The sequence below is a fragment of the Myotis nattereri genome (assembly GCF_964212035.1).
Source record: "Myotis nattereri genome assembly, chromosome: 5".
NCBI classification, from domain to species: domain Eukaryota; kingdom Metazoa; phylum Chordata; class Mammalia; order Chiroptera; family Vespertilionidae; genus Myotis; species Myotis nattereri.
In genome coordinates, this window is record NC_138080.1 from 261,354 (window position 1) to 282,139 (window position 20,786).

General features: G+C 60.5%; 3 protein-coding genes across 3 annotated transcripts; all 3 read right to left on the bottom strand.

The window, feature by feature from the left end:
- Positions 1 to 1,518: 1,518 nt before the first annotated feature.
- On the bottom strand, positions 1,519 to 2,317 carry LOC308519278 (THO complex subunit 4-like; the record flags this gene model as incomplete). The annotated part of the gene is made up of 3 exons (XM_081091263.1): positions 1,519 to 1,526; positions 1,564 to 2,158; positions 2,264 to 2,317. 3 exons carry the CDS (start codon positions 2,315 to 2,317, stop codon positions 1,519 to 1,521), a joined length of 657 nt encoding a protein of 218 aa, XP_080947389.1.
- Positions 2,318 to 5,479: 3,162 nt separating this feature from the next.
- On the bottom strand, positions 5,480 to 11,401 carry LOC308519279 (THO complex subunit 4-like; the record flags this gene model as incomplete). Its single annotated transcript, XM_081091264.1, has 3 exons — positions 5,480 to 5,501; positions 6,046 to 6,700; positions 11,197 to 11,401. The coding sequence occupies 3 exons, from the start codon at positions 11,399 to 11,401 to the stop codon at positions 5,480 to 5,482; spliced, it is 882 nt and encodes a 293-aa protein (XP_080947390.1).
- Positions 11,402 to 14,671: 3,270 nt separating this feature from the next.
- LOC308519280 (THO complex subunit 4-like) lies at positions 14,672 to 20,433 on the bottom strand (the record flags this gene model as incomplete). The annotated part of the gene is made up of 3 exons (XM_081091265.1): positions 14,672 to 14,693; positions 15,139 to 15,793; positions 20,232 to 20,433. 3 exons carry the CDS (start codon positions 20,431 to 20,433, stop codon positions 14,672 to 14,674), a joined length of 879 nt encoding a protein of 292 aa, XP_080947391.1.
- Positions 20,434 to 20,786: the final 353 nt, after the last annotated feature.

A 20,786-nucleotide genomic window follows, 5' to 3' on the forward strand; every position in this document is an offset into this window, starting at 1 on the left:
TGCGTGTGCGCGCGTGGGTGTGTGTGTGTGTGTGTGTGTGTGTAAATCCGCAGTCACGCACGGACACTTCTTGGTCTGCATGGCCCGTCGGAAACCATGAGCACCCTTCAGCCCCTGCCTTCTTGCAGACAGCGTGCCCCCTGCTCGTCCTTGCCCGCTCCGGTTAAGTCCCGGCACCTGGCTCCGGCTGCAGAAAGGTGGTGGCTTGCTTTGGCGCTGCTCGACCAGCCGAGGGCGGGACCAGCTCTTCGGCCCCGGCCCCAGTCAACCCAATCCACAGCCAAAGACTATGTCAGGGCAGGGCCATCTGGTCGGCCGCCCCTCCCCCACCCCCACCCCCACCCCCCTCCCTCTGTGGATGAATGGCCAGGCCCCCGCCCAGAGACCAGGTTCGGGCCTGGCCATCCGGCCTTGCCGAAGCGTCAGAACGTTGAAAGGCTGGATCAGCGTGTTTTCTAAGGAGGTTTGTGCGTGTGTGTGTGTGTGTGTGTGTGTGTTTGTGTGTGTGTGTGTGTGTTTGTGTCGTTTATTTTGGAGGGTTTTTTGTTGTTGTTTTTGTTTGTTTGTTTGTTTGTTTTTGCTGCACCCATTTCTGTTTATTATGGCCAAGGTGAAAACGCCAGCTCCTCCACAACAGCAACCAGTAAAATTTTTCCCCAAAATGACTAGGTACAACACAGGTCTTTTTCGGAATTTTTTAATAAAATAAACGTTAAAGAAAACGCTTTGCGTGAGTTTTAATTAAATCCTATTTCAAAACAGAAGAAACAATTCCCCAATGGGCCACAGGTCCCCGCCAGCCCACCCTCGGGAAGCACCGCGAGACGATTTCCAGGCCTAGCTCCACCACCCACGCACGCACTGACTTGGTGGTGCTTTAGCTGGTGTCCATCATGGCGTCGTAAGCGTCCAGCTGGGCGTCCAACTCCTCGGTGTCCATGACCGTGTTGTAAGCGTCCAGCTGGGCGTCCAACTCCTCGGTGTCCATGACCGTGTTGTAAGCGTCCAGCAGGGCGTCCTCCAACTCCTGGGCGCCCCTCATCGCGTTGTAAGCGTCCTTCTGGGGGTCCAGCTGCTCGGCGCCCCTCATCGCGTTGTACGCGTCCTTCTGGGGGTCCAGCTGCTCGGCGCCCCTCATGGCGTTGTACGCGTCCTTCTGGGGGTCCAACTCCTCGGCGCCCCTCATGGCGTTGTACGCGTCCTTCTGGGCGTCCATCTCCTCCGTGTCCCTCATCGCGCCGGCAGTGCTCAGCTGGGCGTCCAACTTTTTGGTGCCCCTCATCGGGCTGCCAGTGCTCACCTGGGCGTCCAGCTTTTTGGTGCTCCTCATCGCGTTGTAAGCGTCCAGCTGGGCGTCCAACTCCTCGGCGCCCCTCATCGCGTTGTAAGCGTCCAGCTGGGCGTCCAACTTCTTGGTGCCCCTCATCGCGCTGCCACTGTTCACCTGGGCGTCCAACTTTTTGGTGGCCCTCATCGCGCTGCCACTGTTCACCTGGGCGTCCAACTTTTTGGTGCCCCTCATCGGGCTGCCAGTGGTCACCTGGGCGTCCAGCTTTTTGGTGCTCCTCATCGAGTTGTAAGCGTCCAGCTGGGCGTCCAACTCCTCCGCAGCGATCTGTTGCTTTGAATTGCGTCCGGTGCCCCTGCCTGTAAGCCGGCTGCCTCCGCGGGCGCGACTCGGCGTGCCGCCGCCAAAGCCTCCAGATCCTCGGTGTGTAGTCAGCCCGCCTCTGTTGCCACTCTGTACCGGCGTGCGCTGCGTGTGTATCTGTGAGGTGACGAGCTGGATGTTGAGGGGGCGGCCATCCAAAGGCACGCCGTGGTACTGTTTCATGGCTTCCAGGGCGTCTGCCTTCCGCTCAAAGTGCACGTGGGCTGACCCCAGGCTGCGGCCAGAGCGGTCGTAGTGGACACCGGCCTTCTTCAGAGGCCCGAACTCCGCAAACAGCTGCTGGACGTCCGCGTCGGACACTCCGAAGGCCAGGTTGGACAGAAGCAGCTTCCCCCCGGTCACCAGGCCGGCGCCCCTGCCCAAGCCCCTGCGGAAGCTGTCGCGTGGCCACGCGTCGGGAAGCTGTCTCGGCCTGCTGTAGGGCGCCGGCCGGTTCCTGCCTCGGCCGAGGGCCGCCCGGTTCCGGCACGGCCCGCCGCCCTGGCTCACTGGTGCGGCGGTTTGCGCTCCGCCACTGCGGCCTCCCTGGGAGCCGGCCCGGCCTCGGTCCCGGCCTCGGTCCCTGCCCCCGCCGCCGCGGCCGCCCCGCTGGCTCCGGTTCAGCCTAATGATGTCGTCCAGAGACATGTTGACTTTGTCGGCCATGGCGGGCCCGGAATCGGCCTCGGATCGAGCCCGTGCGGGAAGCACGCCGGCCCTGAGCGGGCACCAGATGTTGGGGTCCAGGCGCAGGGATTCGCAAAGGTGTGGACGGACTCCTCGCGGAAGACGAAATGACACGGACACAGCGTTCGGAAAGAGACAGCGTTCAGACGGAGACAGCGTTCGGACCGAGACAGCGTTCGGACCGAGACAGCGTTCGGACCGAGACAGCGTTCACACGGAGACAGCGTTCAGACGCGCCCAGGGCTGAGAAGGTCTGCGAACCATAGACGCTGCGAGGCGCTGCCGCCCCTGCTTTTATAGCCCCAGAGCGTGGTGGGAGGAGCCAGAGAGACCCACCAATCAGCCGCTCCCAGGAATGAAGCGCCACTGTTTGGGTGGGGCAGGTGGCTTTAGGGTGGGGCAGGTGGCTCAATCTCAAGGAAAGGCTCTCCCGAACGTGGCTGCGACGCCTGGGGTGCTTGACCGGCGCCTCTTGGGCAGGCTCCTCCAACCCGGGACCCGTGAAGAGTGTTGGGGGGTTTTATTTTACTTTATGTTATTCTTTCTTAATTCTGTGCTCATTTCTCTTCGTTCATTGCAATGGATTCTATCTCTCGGCAATGAACCGTTGTAAACATCGGTCCCATTTGCATTTGAAGGGAGCGGGCGGGGTGTGCGGGGGGGCTGAGGGTGGGGGTGGGGGGGTGGGGGGTGGGGGGAGGAAGGGGGCCAGGTTTGCGGGAGGGGGGAGGGGGAGACCGGAGACGCAAACACCCCGGTCGTAGCGGCCCTTGGGGGTCATGGGAGGCAGAGGCTGAGGTGGATGTGAATGAAATGTGTATGCTTTCGTACCTTAGCTCTGAGCCCAGGACGCCAGAGGCCACCAGCAGTCAAACAGCCCCGTCAGAGAGCGGTGGTATAGATGTGTATGGATCTGTCCCTGTTCGTCGGTCTATGCTGTTCTCTATATTCCACGAATGAGTGAGATCGTGTGGTATTCATTTTTCTCTGACGGGCTAATTTCACTTAGCATAATGCTCTCCAGTTCCATCCATGCTGGCAAGAATTCCTTCTTTTCCCTACTTTTTTACCGCAGCGTAGTATTCCACTGTGTGGATGTAGCACAGTTGTGTGTGTGCGTGTTTGTGTTTACTGCATTTCTGTGAAATGCCCCCCCCACCCCCCACCCCCACACCCCTATAGGCATATCCCTGGAGGCATCTCCCTACAGAAAGCAGCTTACCTACAGAAAGCAGCTTAGCGTTTGGCCCGTCCCTTGGGAGGGGGGGGGTGGGTTTGGGGGCGGTGGGGCGCGGGGGGTGGGGGCGGGGGGAGGGGGGACCCAGGTGCCAATGGCACCTTGAGGGCTTCCAGTGTGGTGGGAGCAGGGACACCTTGCAGGTTACATGAATCCATCTCTGGAAGAGGACACTGAGGCTGAGGCAGGTGAAACTGATTTGCATAAACGGGTCAGTTATCAGGGAGACCGGAAGCTGGAGTTGAAGAAGGTGAGGGCCAGGGCGAGGGTGCCCTTCTGAACAGGGTGAAGAGTGGGGGCCTAGGGAGAGAATGCCCTCTGTCTGCAGTCAAACAGCTTAGCCCTACCGAGGGAGGGCATGACTCGTCCCCGTGTCTGTGGGGCCCTTGGGAGCAGGGTCTGAGGGAGGCGAGTGCTTGTCTGGGCGTGACTGCGGACGTAAACACACAGTCACGCACAGACGCTTCTTGACCTGAATGGTCCGTCGGCATCCATGAGCACCCTTCAGCCCCTGCCTTCTCGTAGGCGGCGCGCCCCCTGCTTGTCCTTCCCCCCTCAGGTCAAGTCCGGGCACCTGTTTCTGCCTTCCCCAGAGGTGGCTGCAGGAGGGTGACCTGCATTAGCGCTACTCGACCAGCAGAGGGCGGGACGGGCTCTTACGCCATGCTTGGGCTGGGCCCTCTGGTCCAGCTCCCTCTCTGGATGAATGCTCAGGCCCCTGTCCAGAGACCAAGTAACCCGGCCGGGCCACATGGGCTTGCCGAAGGGTCTAAAGCATTGAACGGCTGGATCAATGTCATTACTAAAGAGGGGTTTTTTCGTTTGTTTGTTTTTCTTTTCATTTCATTTCATTTCATTTCATTTCATTTCATTTTCTGTGTGCGTGTGCGTGTGCGTGGAGGGGGGGAGCCGGGGGAGGTGCGTGGGTGTGGTTGTGGGTGTGCTTCTGCGTGTGCGTGTGCGTGTGCGTGTGCGCGCGTGGGTGTGTGTGTGTGTGTGTGTGTGTGTAAATCCGCAGTCACGCACGGACACTTCTTGGTCTGCATGGCCCGTCGGAAACCATGAGCACCCTTCAGCCCCTGCCTTCTTGCAGACAGCGTGCCCCCTGCTCGTCCTTGCCCGCTCCGGTTAAGTCCCGGCACCTGGCTCCGGCTGCAGAAAGGTGGTGGCTTGCTTTGGCGCTGCTCGACCAGCCGAGGGCGGGACCAGCTCTTAGGCCCCGGCCCCAGTCAACCCAATCCACAGCCAAAGACTATGTCAGGGCAGGGCCATCTGGTCGGCCGCCCCTCCCCCACCCCCACCCCCACCCCCCTCCCTCTGTGGATGAATGGCCAGGCCCCCGCCCAGAGACCAGGTTCGGGCCTGGCCATCCGGCCTTGCCGAAGCGTCAGAACGTTGAAAGGCTGGATCAGCGTGTTTTCTAAGGAGGTTTGTGCGTGTGTGTGTGTGTTTGTGTGTGTGTTTGTGTGTGTGTGTGTGTGTTTGTGTCGTTTATTTTGGAGGGTTTTTTGTTGTTGTTTTTGTTTGTTTGTTTGTTTGTTTTTGCTGCACCCATTTCTGTTTATTATGGCCAAGGTGAAAACGCCAGCTCCTCCACAACAGCAACCAGTAAAATTTTTCCCCAAAATGACTAGGTACAACACAGGTCTTTTTCGGAATTTTTTAATAAAATAAACGTTAAAGAAAACGCTTTGCGTGAGTTTTAATTAAATCCTATTTCAAAACAGAAGAAACAATTCCCCAATGGGCCACAGGTCCCCGCCAGCCCACCCTCGGGAAGCACCGCGAGACGATTTCCAGGCCTAGCTCCACCACCCACGCACGCACTGACTTGGTGGTGCTTTAGCTGGTGTCCATCATGGCGTCGTAAGCGTCCAGCTGGGCGTCCAACTCCTCAGTGTCCATCACCGTGTTGTAAGCGTCCAGCTGGGCGTCCAACTCCTCGGTGTCCATGACCGTGTTGTAAGCGTCCAGCAGGGCGTCCTCCAACTCCTGGGCGCCCCTCATCGCGTTGTAAGCGTCCTTCTGTGGGTCCAGCTGCTCGGCGCCCCTCATCGCGTTGTACGCGTCCTTCTGGGGGTCCAGCTGCTCGGCGCCCCTCATGGCGTTGTACGCGTCCTTCTGGGGGTCCAACTCCTCGGCGCCCCTCATGGCGTTGTACGCGTCCTTCTGGGCGTCCATCTCCTCCGTGTCCCTCATCGCGCCGGCAGTGCTCAGCTGGGCGTCCAACTTTTTGGTGCCCCTCATCGGGCTGCCAGTGCTCACCTGGGCGTCCAGCTTTTTGGTGCTCCTCATCGCGTTGTAAGCGTCCAGCTGGGCGTCCAACTCCTCGGCGCCCCTCATCGCGTTGTAAGCGTCCAGCTGGGCGTCCAACTTCTTGGTGCCCCTCATCGCGCTGCCACTGTTCACCTGGGCGTCCAACTTTTTGGTGGCCCTCATCGCGCTGCCACTGTTCACCTGGGCGTCCAACTTTTTGGTGCCCCTCATCGGGCTGCCAGTGCTCACCTGGGCGTCCAGCTTTTTGGTGCTCCTCATCAAGTTGTAAGCGTCCAGCTGGGCGTCCAACTCCTCCGCAGCGATCTGTTGCTTTGAATTGCGTCCGGTGCCCCTGCCTGTAAGCCGGCTGCCTCCGCGGGCGCGACTCGGCGTGCCGCCGCCAAAGCCTCCAGATCCTCGGTGTGTAGTCAGCCCGCCTCTGTTGCCACTCTGTACCGGCGTGCGCTGCGTGTGTATCTGTGAGGTGACGAGCTGGATGTTGAGGGGGCGGCCATCCAAAGGCACGCCGTGGTACTGTTTCATGGCTTCCAGGGCGTCTGCCTTCCGCTCAAAGTGCACGTGGGCTGACCCCAGGCTGCGGCCAGAGCGGTCGTAGTGGACACCGGCCTTCTTCAGAGGCCCGAACTCCGCAAACAGCTGCTGGACGTCCGCGTCGGACACTCCGAAGGCCAGGTTGGACAGAAGCAGCTTCCCCCCGGTCACCAGGCCGGCGCCCCTGCCCAAGCCCCTGCGGAAGCGGTCGCGTGGCCACGCGTCGGGAAGCTGTCTCGGCCTGCTGTAGGGCGCCGGCCGGTTCCTGCCTCGGCCGAGGGCCGCCCGGTTCCGGCACGGCCCGCCGCCCTGGCTCACTGGTGCGGCGGTTTGCGCTCCGCCACTGCGGCCTCCCTGGGAGCCGGCCCGGCCTCGGTCCTGGCCTCGGTCCCTGCCCCCGCCGCCGCGGCCGCCCCGCTGGCTCCGGTTCAGCCTAATGATGTCGTCCAGAGACATGTTGACTTTGTCGGCCATGGCGGGCCCGGAATCGGCCTCGGATCGAGCCCGTGCGGGAAGCACGCCGGCCCTGAGCGGGCACCAGATGTTGGGGTCCAGGCGCAGGGATTCGCAAAGGTGTGGACGGACTCCTCGCGGAAGACGAAATGACACGGACACAGCGTTCGGACAGAGACAGCGTTCAGACGGAGACAGCGTTCGGACCGAGACAGCGTTCGGACCGAGACAGCGTTCGGACCGAGACAGCGTTCACACGGAGACAGCGTTCAGACGCGCCCAGGGCTGAGAAGGTCTGCGAACCATAGACGCTGCGAGGCGCTGCCGCCCCTGCTTTTATAGCCCCAGAGCGTGGTGGGAGGAGCCAGAGAGACCCACCAATCAGCCGCTCCCAGGAATGAAGCGCCACTGTTTGGGTGGGGCAGGTGGCTTTAGGGTGGGGCAGGTGGCTCAATCTCAAGGAAAGGCTCTCCCGAACGTGGCTGCGACGCCTGGGGCGCTTGACCGGCGCCTCTTGGGCAGGCTCCTCCAACCCGGGACCCGTGAAGAGTGTTGGGGGGTTTTATTTTACTTTATGTTATTCTTTCTTAATTCTGTGCTCATTTCTCTTCGTTCATTGCAATGGATTCTATCTCTCGGCAATGAACCGTTGTAAACATCGGTCCCATTTGCATTTGAAGGGAGCGGGCGGGGTGTGCGGGGGGCTGAGGGTGGGGGTGGGGGGGGTGGGGGGTGGGGGGAGGAAGGGGGCCAGGTTTGCGGGAGGGGGGAGGGGGAGACCGGAGACGCAAACACCCCGGTCGTAGCGGCCCTTGGGGGTCATGGGAGGCAGAGGCTGAGGTGGATGTGAATGAAATGTGTATGCTTTCGTACCTTAGCTCTGAGCCCAGGACGCCAGAGGCCACCAGCAGTCAAACAGCCCCGTCAGAGAGCGGTGGTCTAGATGTGTATGGATCTGTCCCTGTTCGTCGGTCTATGCTGTTCTCTATATTCCACGAATGAGTGAGATCGTGTGGTATTCATTTTTCTCTGACGGGCTAATTTCACTTAGCATAATGCTCTCCAGTTCCATCCATGCTGGCAAGAATTCCTTCTTTTCCCTACTTTTTTACCGCAGCGTAGTATTCCACTGTGTGGATGTAGCACAGTTGTGTGTGTGCGTGTTTGTGTTTACTGCATTTCTGTGAAATGCCCCCCCACCCCCCACCCCCACACCCCTATAGGCATATCCCTGGAGGCATCTCCCTACAGAAAGCAGCTTACCTACAGAAAGCAGCTTAGCGTTTGGCCCGTCCCTTGGGAGGGGGGGGGTGGGTTTGGGGGCGGTGGGGCGCGGGGGGTGGGGGCGGGGGGAGGGGGGACCCAGGTGCCAATGGCACCTTGAGGGCTTCCAGTGTGGTGGGAGCAGGGACACCTTGCAGGTTACATGAATCCATCTCTGGAAGAGGACACTGAGGCTGAGGCAGGTGAAACTGATTTGCATAAACGGGTCAGTTATCAGGGAGACCGGAAGCTGGAGTTGAAGAAGTTGAGGGCCAGGGCGAGGGTGCCCTTCTGAACAGGGTGAAGAGTGGGGGCCTAGGGAGAGAATGCCCTCTGTCTGCAGTCAAACAGCTTAGCCCTACCGAGGGAGGGCATGACTCGTCCCCGTGTCTGTGGGGCCCTTGGGAGCAGGGTCTGAGGGAGGCGAGTGCTTGTCTGGGCGTGACTGCGGACGTAAACACACAGTCACGCACAGACGCTTCTTGACCTGAATGGTCCGTCGGCATCCATGAGCACCCTTCAGCCCCTGCCTTCTCGTAGGCGGCGCGCCCCCTGCTTGTCCTTCCCCCCTCAGGTCAAGTCCGGGCACCTGTTTCTGCCTTCCCCAGAGGTGGCTGCAGGAGGGTGACCTGCATTAGCGCTACTCGACCAGCAGAGGGCGGGACGGGCTCTTACGCCATGCTTGGGCTGGGCCCTCTGGTCCAGCTCCCTCTCTGGATGAATGCTCAGGCCCCTGTCCAGAGACCAAGTAACCCAGCCGGGCCACATGGGCTTGCTGAAGGGTCTAAAGCATTGAACGGCTGGATCAATGTCATTACTAAAGAGGGGTTTTTTCGTTTGTTTGTTTTTGTTTTTATTTCATTTCATTTCATTTCATTTCATTTTCTGTGTGCGTGTGCGTGTGCGTGGAGGGGGGGAGCCGGGGGAGGTGCGTGGGTGTGGTTGTGGGTGTGCTTCTGCGTGTGCGTGTGCGTGTGCGTGTGCGCGCGTGGGTGTGTGTGTGTGTGTGTGTGTGTGTAAATCCGCAGTCACGCACGGACACTTCTTGGTCTGCATGGCCCGTCGGAAACCATGAGCACCCTTCAGCCCCTGCCTTCTTGCAGACAGCGTGCCCCCTGCTCGTCCTTGCCCGCTCCGGTTAAGTCCCGGCACCTGGCTCCGGCTGCAGAAAGGTGGTGGCTTGCTTTGGCGCTGCTCGACCAGCTGAGGGCGGGACCAGCTCTTCGGCCCCGGCCCCAGTCAACCCAATCCACAGCCAAAGACTATGTCAGGGCAGGGCCATCTGGTCGGCCGCCCCTCCCCCACCCCCACCCCCACCCCCCTCCCTCTGTGGATGAATGGCCAGGCCCCCGCCCAGAGACCAGGTTCGGGCCTGGCCATCCGGCCTTGCCGAAGCGTCAGAACGTTGAAAGGCTGGATCAGCGTGTTTTCTAAGGAGGTTTGTGCGTGTGTGTGTGTGTGTGTGTTTGTGTGTGTGTGTGTTTGTGTGTGTGTGTGTGTGTTTGTGTCGTTTATTTTGGAGGGTTTTTTGTTGTTGTTTTTGTTTGTTTGTTTGTTTGTTTTTGCTGCACCCATTTCTGTTTATTATGGCCAAGGTGAAAACGCCAGCTCCTCCACAACAGCAACCAGTAAAATTTTTCCCCAAAATGACTAGGTACAACACAGGTCTTTTTCGGAATTTTTTAATAAAATAAACGTTAAAGAAAACGCTTTGCGTGAGTTTTAATTAAATCCTATTTCAAAACAGAAGAAACAATTCCCCAATGGGCCACAGGTCCCCGCCAGCCCACCCTCGGGAAGCACCGCGAGACGATTTCCAGGCCTAGCTCCACCACCCACGCACGCACTGACTTGGTGGTGCTTTAGCTGGTGTCCATCATGGCGTCGTAAGCGTCCAGGTGGGCGTCCAACTCCTCGGTGTCCATCACCGTGTTGTAAGCGTCCAGCTGGGCGTCCAACTCCTCGGTGTCCATGACCGTGTTGTAAGCGTCCAGCAGGGCGTCCTCCAACTCCTCGGCGCCCCTCATCGCGTTGTAAGCGTCCTTCTGGGGGTCCAGCTGCTCGGCGCCCCTCATCGCGTTGTAAGCGTCCTTCTGTGGGTCCAGCTGCTCGGCGCCCCTCATCGCGTTGTAAGCGTCCTTCTGGGGGTCCAGCTGCTCGGCGCCCCTCATCGCGTTGTACGCGTCCTTCTGGGGGTCCAACTCCTCGGCGCCCCTCATGGCATTGTACGCGTCCTTCTGGGCGTCCATCTCCTCCGTGTCCCTCATCGCGCCGGCAGTGCTCAGCTGGGCGTCCAACTTTTTGGTGCCCCTCATCGGGCTGCCAGTGCTCACCTGGGCGTCCAGCTTTTTGGTGCTCCTCATCGCGTTGTAAGCGTCCAGCTGGGCGTCCAACTCCTCGGCGCCCCTCATCGCGTTGTAAGCGTCCAGCTGGGCGTCCAACTTCTTGGTGCCCCTCATCGCGCTGCCACTGTTCACCTGGGCGTCCAACTTTTTGGTGCCCCTCATCGGGCTGCCAGTGCTCACCTGGGCGTCCAGGTTTTTGGTGCTCCTCATCGAGTTGTAAGCGTCCAGCTGGGCGTCCAACTCCTCCGCAGCGATCTGTTGCTTTGAATTGCGTCCGGTGCCCCTGCCTGTAACCCGGCTGCCTCCGCGGGCGCGACTCGGCGTGCCGCCGCCAAAGCCTCCAGATCCTCGGTGTGTAGTCAGCCCGCCTCTGTTGCCACTCTGTACCGGCGTGCGCTGCGTGTGTATCTGTGAGGTGACGAGCTGGATGTTGAGGGGGCGGCCATCCAAAGGCACGCCGTGGTACTGTTTCATGGCTTCCAGGGCGTCTGCCTTCCGCTCAAAGTGCACGTGGGCTGACCCCAGGCTGCGGCCAGAGCGGTCGTAGTGGACACCGGCCTTCTTCAGAGGCCCGAACTCCGCAAACAGCTGCTGGACGTCCGCGTCGGACACTCCGAAGGCCAGGTTGGACAGAAGCAGCTTCCCCCCGGTCACCAGGCCGGCGCCCCTGCCCAAGCCCCTGCGGAAGCGGTCGCGTGGCCACGCGTCGGGAAGCTGTCTCGGCCTGCTGTAGGGCGCCGGCCGGTTCCTGCCTCGGCCGAGGGCCGCCCGGTTCCGGCACGGCCCGCCGCCCTGGCTCACTGGTGCGGCGGTTTGCGCTCCGCCACTGCGGCCTCCCTGGGAGCCGGCCCGGCCTCGGTCCCGGCCTCGGTCCCTGCCCCCGCCGCCGCGGCCGCCCCGCTGGCTCCGGTTCAGCCTAATGATGTCGTCCAGAGACATGTTGACTTTGTCGGCCATGGCGGGCCCGGAATCGGCCTCGGATCGAGCCCGTGCGGGAAGCACGCCGGCCCTGAGCGGGCACCAGATGTTGGGGTCCAGGCGCAGGGATTCGCAAAGGTGTGGACGGACTCCTCGCGGAAGACGAAATGACAGGGAGACAGCGTTCGGACAGAGACAGCGTTCAGACGGAGACAGCGTTCGGACGGAGACAGCGTTCGGACCGAGACAGCATTCGGACCGAGACAGCGTTCACACGGAGACAGCGTTCAGACGCGCCCAGGGCTGAGAAGGTCTGGGAACCATAGACGCTGCGAGGCGCTGCCGCCCCTGCTTTTATAGCCCCAGAGCGTGGTGGGAGGAGCCAGAGAGACCCACCAATCAGCCGCTCCCAGGAATGAAGCGCCACTGTTTGGGAGACGCCAACTTTAGGGTGGGGCAGGTGGCCCAATCTCAAGGAAAGGCTCTCCCGAACGTGGCTGCGACGCCTGGGGTGCTTGACCGGCGCCTCTTGGGCAGGCTCCTCCAACCCGGGACCCGTGAAGAGTGTTGGGGGGTTTTATTTTACTTTATGTTATTCTTTCTTAATTCTGTGCTCATTTCTCTTCGTTCATTGCAATGGATTCTATCTCTCGGCAATGAACCGTTGTAAACATCGGTCCCATTTGCATTTGAAGGGAGCGGGCGGGGTGTGCGGGGGGCTGAGGGCGGGGGTGGGGGGGGTGGGGGTTGGGGGGAGGAAGGGGGCCAGGTTTGCGGGAGGGGGGAGGGGGAGACCGGAGACGCAAACACCCCGGTCGTAGCGGCCCTTGGGGGTCATGGGAGGCAGAGGCTGAGGTGGATGTGAATGAAATGTGTATGCTTTCGTACCTTAGCTCTGAGCCCAGGACGCCAGAGGCCACCAGCAGTCAAACAGCCCCGTCAGAGAGCGGTGGTATAGATGTGTATGGATCTGTCCCTGTTCGTCGGTCTATGCTGTTCTCTATATTCCACGAATGAGTGAGATCGTGTGGTATTCATTTTTCTCTGACGGGCTAATTTCACTTAGCATAATGCTCTCCAGTTCCATCCATGCTGGCAAGAATTCCTTCTTTTCCCTACTTTTTTACCGCAGCGTAGTATTCCACTGTGTGGATGTAGCACAGTTGTGTGTGTGCGTGTTTGTGTTTACTGCATTTCTGTGAAATGCCCCCCCCCCACACCCCTATAGGCATATCCCTGGAGGCATCTCCCTACAGAAAGCAGCTTACCTACAGAAAGCAGCTTAGCGTTTGGCCCCTCCCTTGGGAGGGGGGGGTGGGTTTGGGGGCGGTGGGGCGCGGGGGGGGGGGCGGGGGGAGGGGGGACCCAGGTGCCAATGGCACCTTGAGGGCTTCCAGTGTGGTGGGAGCAGGGACACCTTGCAGGTTACATGAATCCATCTCTGGAAGAGGACACTGAGGCTGAGGCAGGTGAAACTGATTTGCATAAACGGGTCAGTTATCAGGGAGACCGGAAGCTGGAGTTGAAGAAGTTGAGGGCCAGGGCGAGGGTGCCCTTCTGAACAGGGTGAAGAGTGGGGGCCTAGGGAGAGAATGCCCTCTGTCTGCAGTCAAACAGCTTAGCCCTACCGAGGGAGGGCATGACTCGTCCCCGTGTCTGTGGGGCCCTTGGGAGCAGGGTCTGAGGGAGGCGAGTGCTTGTCTGGGCGTGACTGCGGACGTAAACACACAGTCACGCACAGACGCTTCTTGACCTGAATGGTCCGTCGGCATCCATGAGCACCCTTCAGCCCCTGCCTTCTCGTAGGCGGCGCGCCCCCTGCTTGTCCTTCCCCCCTCAGGTCAAGTCTGGGCACCTGTTTCTGCCTTCCCCAGAGGTGGCTGCAGGAGGGTGACCTGCATTAGCGCTACTCGACCAGCAGAGGGCGGGACGGGCTCTTACGCCATGCTTGGGCTGGGCCCTCTGGTCCAGCTCCCTCTCTGGATGAATGCTCAGGCCCCTGTCCAGAGACCAAGTAACCCGGCCGGGCCACATGGGCTTGCCGAAGGGTCTAAAGCATTGAACGGCTGGATCAATGTCATTACTAAAGAGGGGTTTTTTCGTTTGTTTGTTTTTCTTTTCATTTCATTTCATTTCATTTCATTTCATTTCATTTCATTTTCTGTGTGCGTGTGCGTGTGCGTGGAGGGGGGGAGCCGGGGGAGGTGCGTGGGTGTGGTTGTGGGTGTGCTTCTGCGTGTGCGTGTGCGTGTGCGTGTGCGCGCGCGCGCGCGCGCGTGTGTGTGTGTGTGTGTGTGTGTGTGTGTAAATCCGCAGTCACGCACGGACACTTCTTGGTCTGCATGGCCCGTCGGAAACCATGAGCACCCTTCAGCCCCTGCCTTCTTGCAGACAGCGTGCCCCCTGCTCGTCCTTTCCCGCTCCGGTTAAGTCCCGGCACCTGGCTCCGGCTGCAGAAAGGTGGTGGCTTGCTTTGGTGCTTCTCGACCAGCTGAGGGCGGGACCAGCTCTTCGGCCCCGGCCCCAGTCAACCCAATCCACAGCCAAAGACTATGTCAGGGCAGGGCCATCTGGTCGGCCGCCCCTCCCCCCCCCCACCCCCCTCCCTCTGTGGATGAATGGCCAGGCCCCCGCCCAGAGACCAGGTTCGGGCCTGGCCATCCGGCCTTGCCGAAGCGTCAGAACGTTGAAAGGCTGGATCAGCGTGTTTTCTAAGGAGGTTTGTGCGTGTGTGTGTGTGTGTTTGTGTGTGTGTGTGTGTGTGTGTGTGTGTGTGTGTTTGTGTGGTTTTTTTTGGAGGGTTTTTTTGTTGTTGTTTTTGTTTGTTTGTTTGTTTGTTTGTTTGTTTTTGCTGCACCCATTTCTGTTTATTATGGCCAAGGTGAAAACGCCAGCTCCTCCACAACAGCAACCAGTAAAATTTTTCCCCAAAATGACTAGGTACAACACAGGTCTTTTTCGGAATTTTTTAATAAAATAAACGTTAAAGAAAACGCTTTGCGTGAGTTTTAATTAAATCCTATTTCAAAACAGAAGAAACAATTCCCCAATGGGCCACAGGTCCCCGCCAGCCCACCCTCGGGAAGCACGGCGAGACGATTTCCAGGCCTAGCTCCACCACCCACGCACGCACTGACTTGGTGGTGCTTTAGCTGGTGTCCATCATGGCGTCGTAAGCGTCCAGGTGGGCGTCCAACTCCTCGGTGTCCATCACCGTGTTGTAAGCGTCCAGCTGGGCGTCCAACTCCTCGGTGTCCATGACCGTGTTGTAAGCGTCCAGCAGGGCGTCCTCCAACTCCTCGGCGCCCCTCATTGCGTTGTAAGTGTCCTTCTGGGGGTCCAGCTGCTCGGCGCCCCTCATCGCGTTGTAAGCGTCCTTCTGTGGGTCCAGCTGCTCGGCGCCCCTCATCGCGTTGTAAGCGTCCTTCTGGGGGTCCAGCTGCTCGGCGCCCCTCATCGCGTTGTACGCGTCCTTCTGGGGGTCCAACTCCTCGGCGCCCCTCATGGCGTTGTACGCGTCCTTCTGGGCGTCCATCTCCTCCGTGTCCCTCATCGCGCCGGCAGTGCTCAGCTGGGCGTCCAACTTTTTGGTGCCCCTCATCGGGCTGCCAGTGCTCACCTGGGCGTCCAGCTTTTTGGTGCTCCTCATCGCGTTGTAAGCGTCCAGCTGGGCGTCCAACTCCTCGGCGCCCCTCATCGCGTTGTAAGCGTCCAGCTGGGCGTCCAACTTCTTGGTGCCCCTCATCGCGCTGCCACTGTTCACCTGGGCGTCCAACTTTTTGGTGCCCCTCATCGGGCTGCCAGTGCTCACCTGGGCGTCCAGGTTTTTGGTGCTCCTCATCGAGTTGTAAGCGTCCAGCTGGGCGTCCAACTCCTCCGCAGCGATCTGTTGCTTTGAATTGCGTCCGGTGCCCCTGCCTGTAAGCCGGCTGCCTCCGCGGGCGCGACTCGGCGTGCCGCCGCCAAAGCCTCCAGATCCTCGGTGTGTAGTCAGCCCGCCTCTGTTGCCACTCTGTACCGGCCTGCGCTGCGTGTGTATCTGTGAGGTGACGAGCTGGATGTTGAGGGGGCGGCCATCCAAAGGCACGCCGTGGTACTGTTTCATGGCTTCCAGGGCGTCTGCCTTCCGCTCAAAGTGCACGTGGGCTGACCCCAGGCTGCGGCCAGAGCGGTCGTAGTGGACACCGGCCTTCTTCAGAGGCCCGAACTCCGCAAACAGCTGCTGGACGTCCGCGTCGGACACTCCGAAGGCCAGGTTGGACAGAAGCAGCTTCCCCCCGGTCACCAGGCCGGCGCCCCTGCCCAAGCCCCTGCGGAAGCGGTCGCGTGGCCACGCGTCGGGAAGCTGTCTCGGCCTGCTGTAGGGCGCCGGCCGGTTCCTGCCTCGGCCGAGGGCCGCCCGGTTCCGGCACGGCCCGCCGCCCTGGCTCACTGGTGCGGCGGTTTGCGCTCCGCCACTGCGGCCTCCCTGGGAGCCGGCCCGGCCTCGGTCCCGGCCTCGGTCCCTGCCCCCGCCGCGGCCGCCCCGCTGGCTCCGGTTCAGCCTAATGATGTCGTCCAGAGACATGTTGACTTTGTCGGCCATGGCGGGCCCGGAATCGGCCTCGGATCGAGCCCGTGCGGGAAGCACGCCGGCCCTGAGCGGGCACCAGATGTTGGGGTCCAGGCGCAGGGATTCGCAAAGGTGTGGACGGACTCCTCGCGGAAGACGAAATGACAGGGTGACAGCGTTCGGACAGAGACAGCGTTCGGACCGAGACAGCGTTCACACGGAGACAGCGTTCAGACGCGCCCAGGGCTGAGAAGGTCTGGGAACCATAGACGCTGCGAGGCGCTGCCGCCCCTGCTTTTATAGCCCCAGAGCGTGGTGGGAGGAGCCAGAGAGACCCACCAATCAGCCGCTCCCAGGAATGAAGCGCCACTGTTTGGGAGACGCCAACTTTAGGGTGGGGCAGGTGGCCCAATCTCAAGGAAAGGCTCTCCCGAACGTGGCTGCGACGCCTGGGGTGCTTGACCGGCGCCTCTTGGGCAGGCTCCTCCAACCCGGGACCCGTGAAGAGTGTTGGGGGGTTTTATTTTACTTTATGTTATTCTTTCTTAATTCTGTGCTCATTTCTCTTCGTTCATTGCAATGGATTCTATCTCTCGGCAATGAACCGTTGTAAACATCGGTCCCATTTGCATTTGAAGGGAGCGGGCGGGGTGTGCGGGGGGCTGAGGGCGGGGGTGGGGGGGGTGGGGGTTGGGGGGAGGAAGGGGGCCAGGTTTGCGGGAGGGGGGAGGGGGAGACCGGAGACGCAAACACCCCGGTCGTAGCGGCCCTTGGGGGTCATGGGAGGCAGAGGCTGAGGTGGATGTGAATGAAATGTGTATGCTTTCGTACCTTAGCTCTGAGCCCAGGACGCCAGAGGCCACCAGCAGTCAAACAGCCCCGTCAGAGAGCGGTGGTATAGATGTGTATGGATCTGTCCCTGTTCGTCGGTCTATGCTGTTCTCTATATTCCACGAATGAGTGAGATCGTGTGGTATTCATTTTTCTCTGACGGGCTAATTTCACTTAGCATAATGCTCTCCAGTTCCATCCATGCTGGCAAGAATTCCTTCTTTTCCCTACTTTTTTACCGCAGCGTAGTATTCCACTGTGTGGATGTAGCACAGTTATGTGTGTGCGTGTTTGTGTTTACTGCATTTCTGTGAAATGCCCCCCCCCCACCCCCACACCCCTATAGGCATATCCCTGGAGGCATCTCCCTACAGAAAGCAGCTTACCTACAGAAAGCAGCTTAGCGTTTGGCCCCTCCCTTGGGAGGGGGGGGTGGGTTTGGGGGCGGTGGGGCGCGGGGGGCGGGGCAGGGGGAGGGGGGACCCAGGTGCCAATGGCACCTTGAGGGCTTCCAGTGTGGTGGGAGCAGGGACACCTTGCAGGTTACATGAATCCATCTCTGGAAGAGGACACTGAGGCTGAGGCAGGTGAAACTGATTTGCATAAACGGGTCAGTTATCAGGGAGACCGGAAGCTGGAGTTGAAGAAGTTGAGGGCCAGGGCGAGGGTGCCCTTCTGAACAGGGTGAAGAGTGGGGGCCTAGGGAGAGAATGCCCTCTGTCTGCAGTCAAACAGCTTAGCCCTACCGGGGGAGGGCATGACTCGTCCCCGTGTCTGTGGGGCCCTTGGGAGCAGGGTCTGAGGGAGGCGAGTGCTTGTCTGGGCGTGACTGCGGACGTAAACACACAGTCACGCACAGACGCTTCTTGACCTGAATGGTCCGTCGGCATCCATGAGCACCCTTCAGCCCCTGCCTTCTCGTAGGCGGCGCGCCCCCTGCTTGTCCTTCCCCCCTCAGGTCAAGTCTGGGCACCTGTTTCTGCCTTCCCCAGAGGTGGCTGCAGGAGGGTGACCTGCATTAGCGCTACTCGACCAGCAGAGGGCGGGACGGGCTCTTACGCCATGCTTGGGCTGGGCCCTCTGGTCCAGCTCCCTCTCTGGATGAATGCTCAGGCCCCTGTCCAGAGACCAAGTAACCCGGCCGGGCCACATGGGCTTGCCGAAGGGTCTAAAGCATTGAACGGCTGGATCAATGTCATTACTAAAGAGGGGTTTTTTCGTTTGTTTGTATTTCTTTTCATTTCATTTCATTTCATTTTCTGTGTGCGTGTGCGTGTGCGTGGAGGGGGGGAGCCGGGGGAGGTGCGTGGGTGTGGTTGTGGGTGTGCTTCTGCGTGTGCGTGTGCGTGTGCGTGTGCGCGCGCGCGCGCGCGCGCGTGTGTGTGTGTGTGTGTGTGTGTGTGTGTGTAAATCCGCAGTCACGCACGGACACTTCTTGGTCTGCATGGCCCGTCGGAAACCATGAGCACCCTTCAGCCCCTGCCTTCTTGCAGACAGCGTGCCCCCTGCTCGTCCTTTCCCGCTCCGGTTAAGTCCCGGCACCTGGCTCCGGCTGCAGAAAGGTGGTGGCTTGCTTTGGCGCTTCTCGACCAGCCGAGGGCGGGACCAGCTCTTCGGCCCCGGCCCCAGTCAACCCAATCCACAGCCAAAGACTATGTCAGGGCAGGGCCATCTGGTCGGCCGCCCCTCCCCCCCCCCCACCCCCCTCCCTCTGTGGATGAATGGCCAGCCCCCCGCCCAGAGACCAGGTTCGGGCCTGGCCATCCGGCCTTGCCGAAGCGTCAGAACGTTGAAAGGCTGGATCAGCGTGTTTTCTAAGGAGGTTTGTGGGTGTGTGTGTGTGTGTGTGTGTGTGTGTTTGTGTGTGTGTGTGTGTGTTTGTGTGGTTTTTTTTGGAGGGTTTTTTTGTTGTTGTTTTTGTTTGTTTGTTTGTTTGTTTGTTTGTTTGTTTTTGCTGCACCCATTTCTGTTTATTATGGCCAAGGTGAAAACGCCAGCTCCTCCACAACAGCAACCAGTAAAATTTTTCCCCAAAATGACTAGGTACAACACAGGTCTTTTTCGGAATTTTTTAATAAAATAAACGTTAAAGAAAACGCTTTGCGTGAGTTTTAATTAAATCCTATTTCAAAACAGAAGAAACAATTCCCCAATGGGCCACAGGTCCCCGCCAGCCCACCCTCGGGAAGCACGGCGAGACGATTTCCAGGCCTAGCTCCACCACCCACGCACGCACTGACTTGGTGGTGCTTTAGCTGGTGTCCATCATGGCGTCGTAAGCGTCCAGGTGGGCGTCCAACTCCTCGGTGTCCATCACCGTGTTGTAAGCGTCCAGCTGAGCGTCCAACTCCTCGGTGTCCATGACCGTGTTGTAAGCGTCCAGCAGGGCGTCCTCCAACTCCTCGGCGCCCCTCATCGCGTTGTAAGCGTCCTTCTGGGGGTCCAGCTGCTCGGTGCCCCTCATCGCGTTGTAAGCGTCCTTCTGTGGGTCCAGCTGCTCGGCGCCCCTCATCGCGTTGTAAGCGTCCTTCTGGGGGTCCAGCTGCTCGGCGCCCCTCATCGCGTTGTACGCGTCCTTCTGGGGGTCCAACTCCTCGGCGCCCCTCATGGCGTTGTACGCGTCCTTCTGGGCGTCCATCTCCTCCGTGTCCCTCATCGCGCCGGCAGTGCTCAGCTGGGCGTCCAACTTTTTGGTGCCCCTCATCGGGCTGCCAGTGCTCACCTGGGCGTCCAGCTTTTTGGTGCTCCTCATCGCGTTGTAAGCGTCCAGCTGGGCGTCCAACTCCTCGGCGCCCCTTATCGCGTTGTAAGCGTCCAGCTGGGCGTCCAACTTCTTGGTGCCCCTCATCGCGCTGCCACTGTTCACCTGGGCGTCCAACTTTTTGGTGCCCCTCATCGGGCTGCCAGTGCTCACCTGGGCGTCCAGGTTTTTGGTGCTCCTCATCGAGTTGTAAGCGTCCAGCTGGGCGTCCAACTCCTCCGCAGCGATCTGTTGCTTTGAATTGCGTCCGGTGCCCCTGCCTGTAAGCCGGCTGCCTCCGCGGGCGCGACTCGGCGTGCCGCCGCCAAAGCCTCCAGATCCTCGGTGTGTAGTCAGCCCGCCTCTGTTGCCACTCTGTACCGGCCTGCGCTGCGTGTGTATCTGTGAGGTGACGAGCTGGATGTTGAGGGGGCGGCCATCCAAAGGCACGCCGTGGTACTGTTTCATGGCTTCCAGGGCGTCTGCCTTCCGCTCAAAGTGCACGTGGGCTGACCCCAGGCTGCGGCCAGAGCGGTCGTAGTGGACACCGGCCTTCTTCAGAGGCCCGAACTCCGCAAACAGCTGCTGGACGTCCGCGTCGGACACTCCGAAGGCCAGGTTGGACAGAAGCAGCTTCCCCCCGGTCACCAGGCCGGCGCCCCTGCCCAAGCCCCTGCGGAAGCGGTCGCGTGGCCACGCGTCGGGAAGCTGTCTCGGCCTGCTGTAGGGCGCCGGCCGGTTCCTGCCTCGGCCGAGGGCCGCCCGGTTCCGGCACGGCCCGCCGCCCTGGCTCACTGGTGCGGCGGTTTGCGCTCCGCCACTGCGGCCTCCCTGGGAGCCGGCCCGGCCTCGGTCCCGGCCTCGGTCCCTGCCCCCGCCGCGGCCGCCCCGCTGGCTCCGGTTCAGCCTAATGATGTCGTCCAGAGACATGTTGACTTTGTCGGCCATGGCGGGCCCGGAATCGGCCTCGGATCGAGCCCGTGCGGGAAGCACGCCGGCCCTGAGCGGGCACCAGATGTTGGGGTCCAGGCGCAGGGATTCGCAAAGGTGTGGACGGACTCCTCGCGGAAGACGAAATGACAGGGAGACAGCGTTCGGACAGAGACAGCGTTCAGACGGAGACAGCGTTCGGACGGAGACAGCGTTCGGACCGAGACAGCATTCGGACCGAGACAGCGTTCACACGGAGACAGCGTTCAGACGCGCCCAGGGCTGAGAAGGTCTGCGAACCATAGACGCTGCGAGGCGCTGCCGCCCCTGCTTTTATAGCCCCAGAGCGTGGTGGGAGGAGCCAGAGAGAC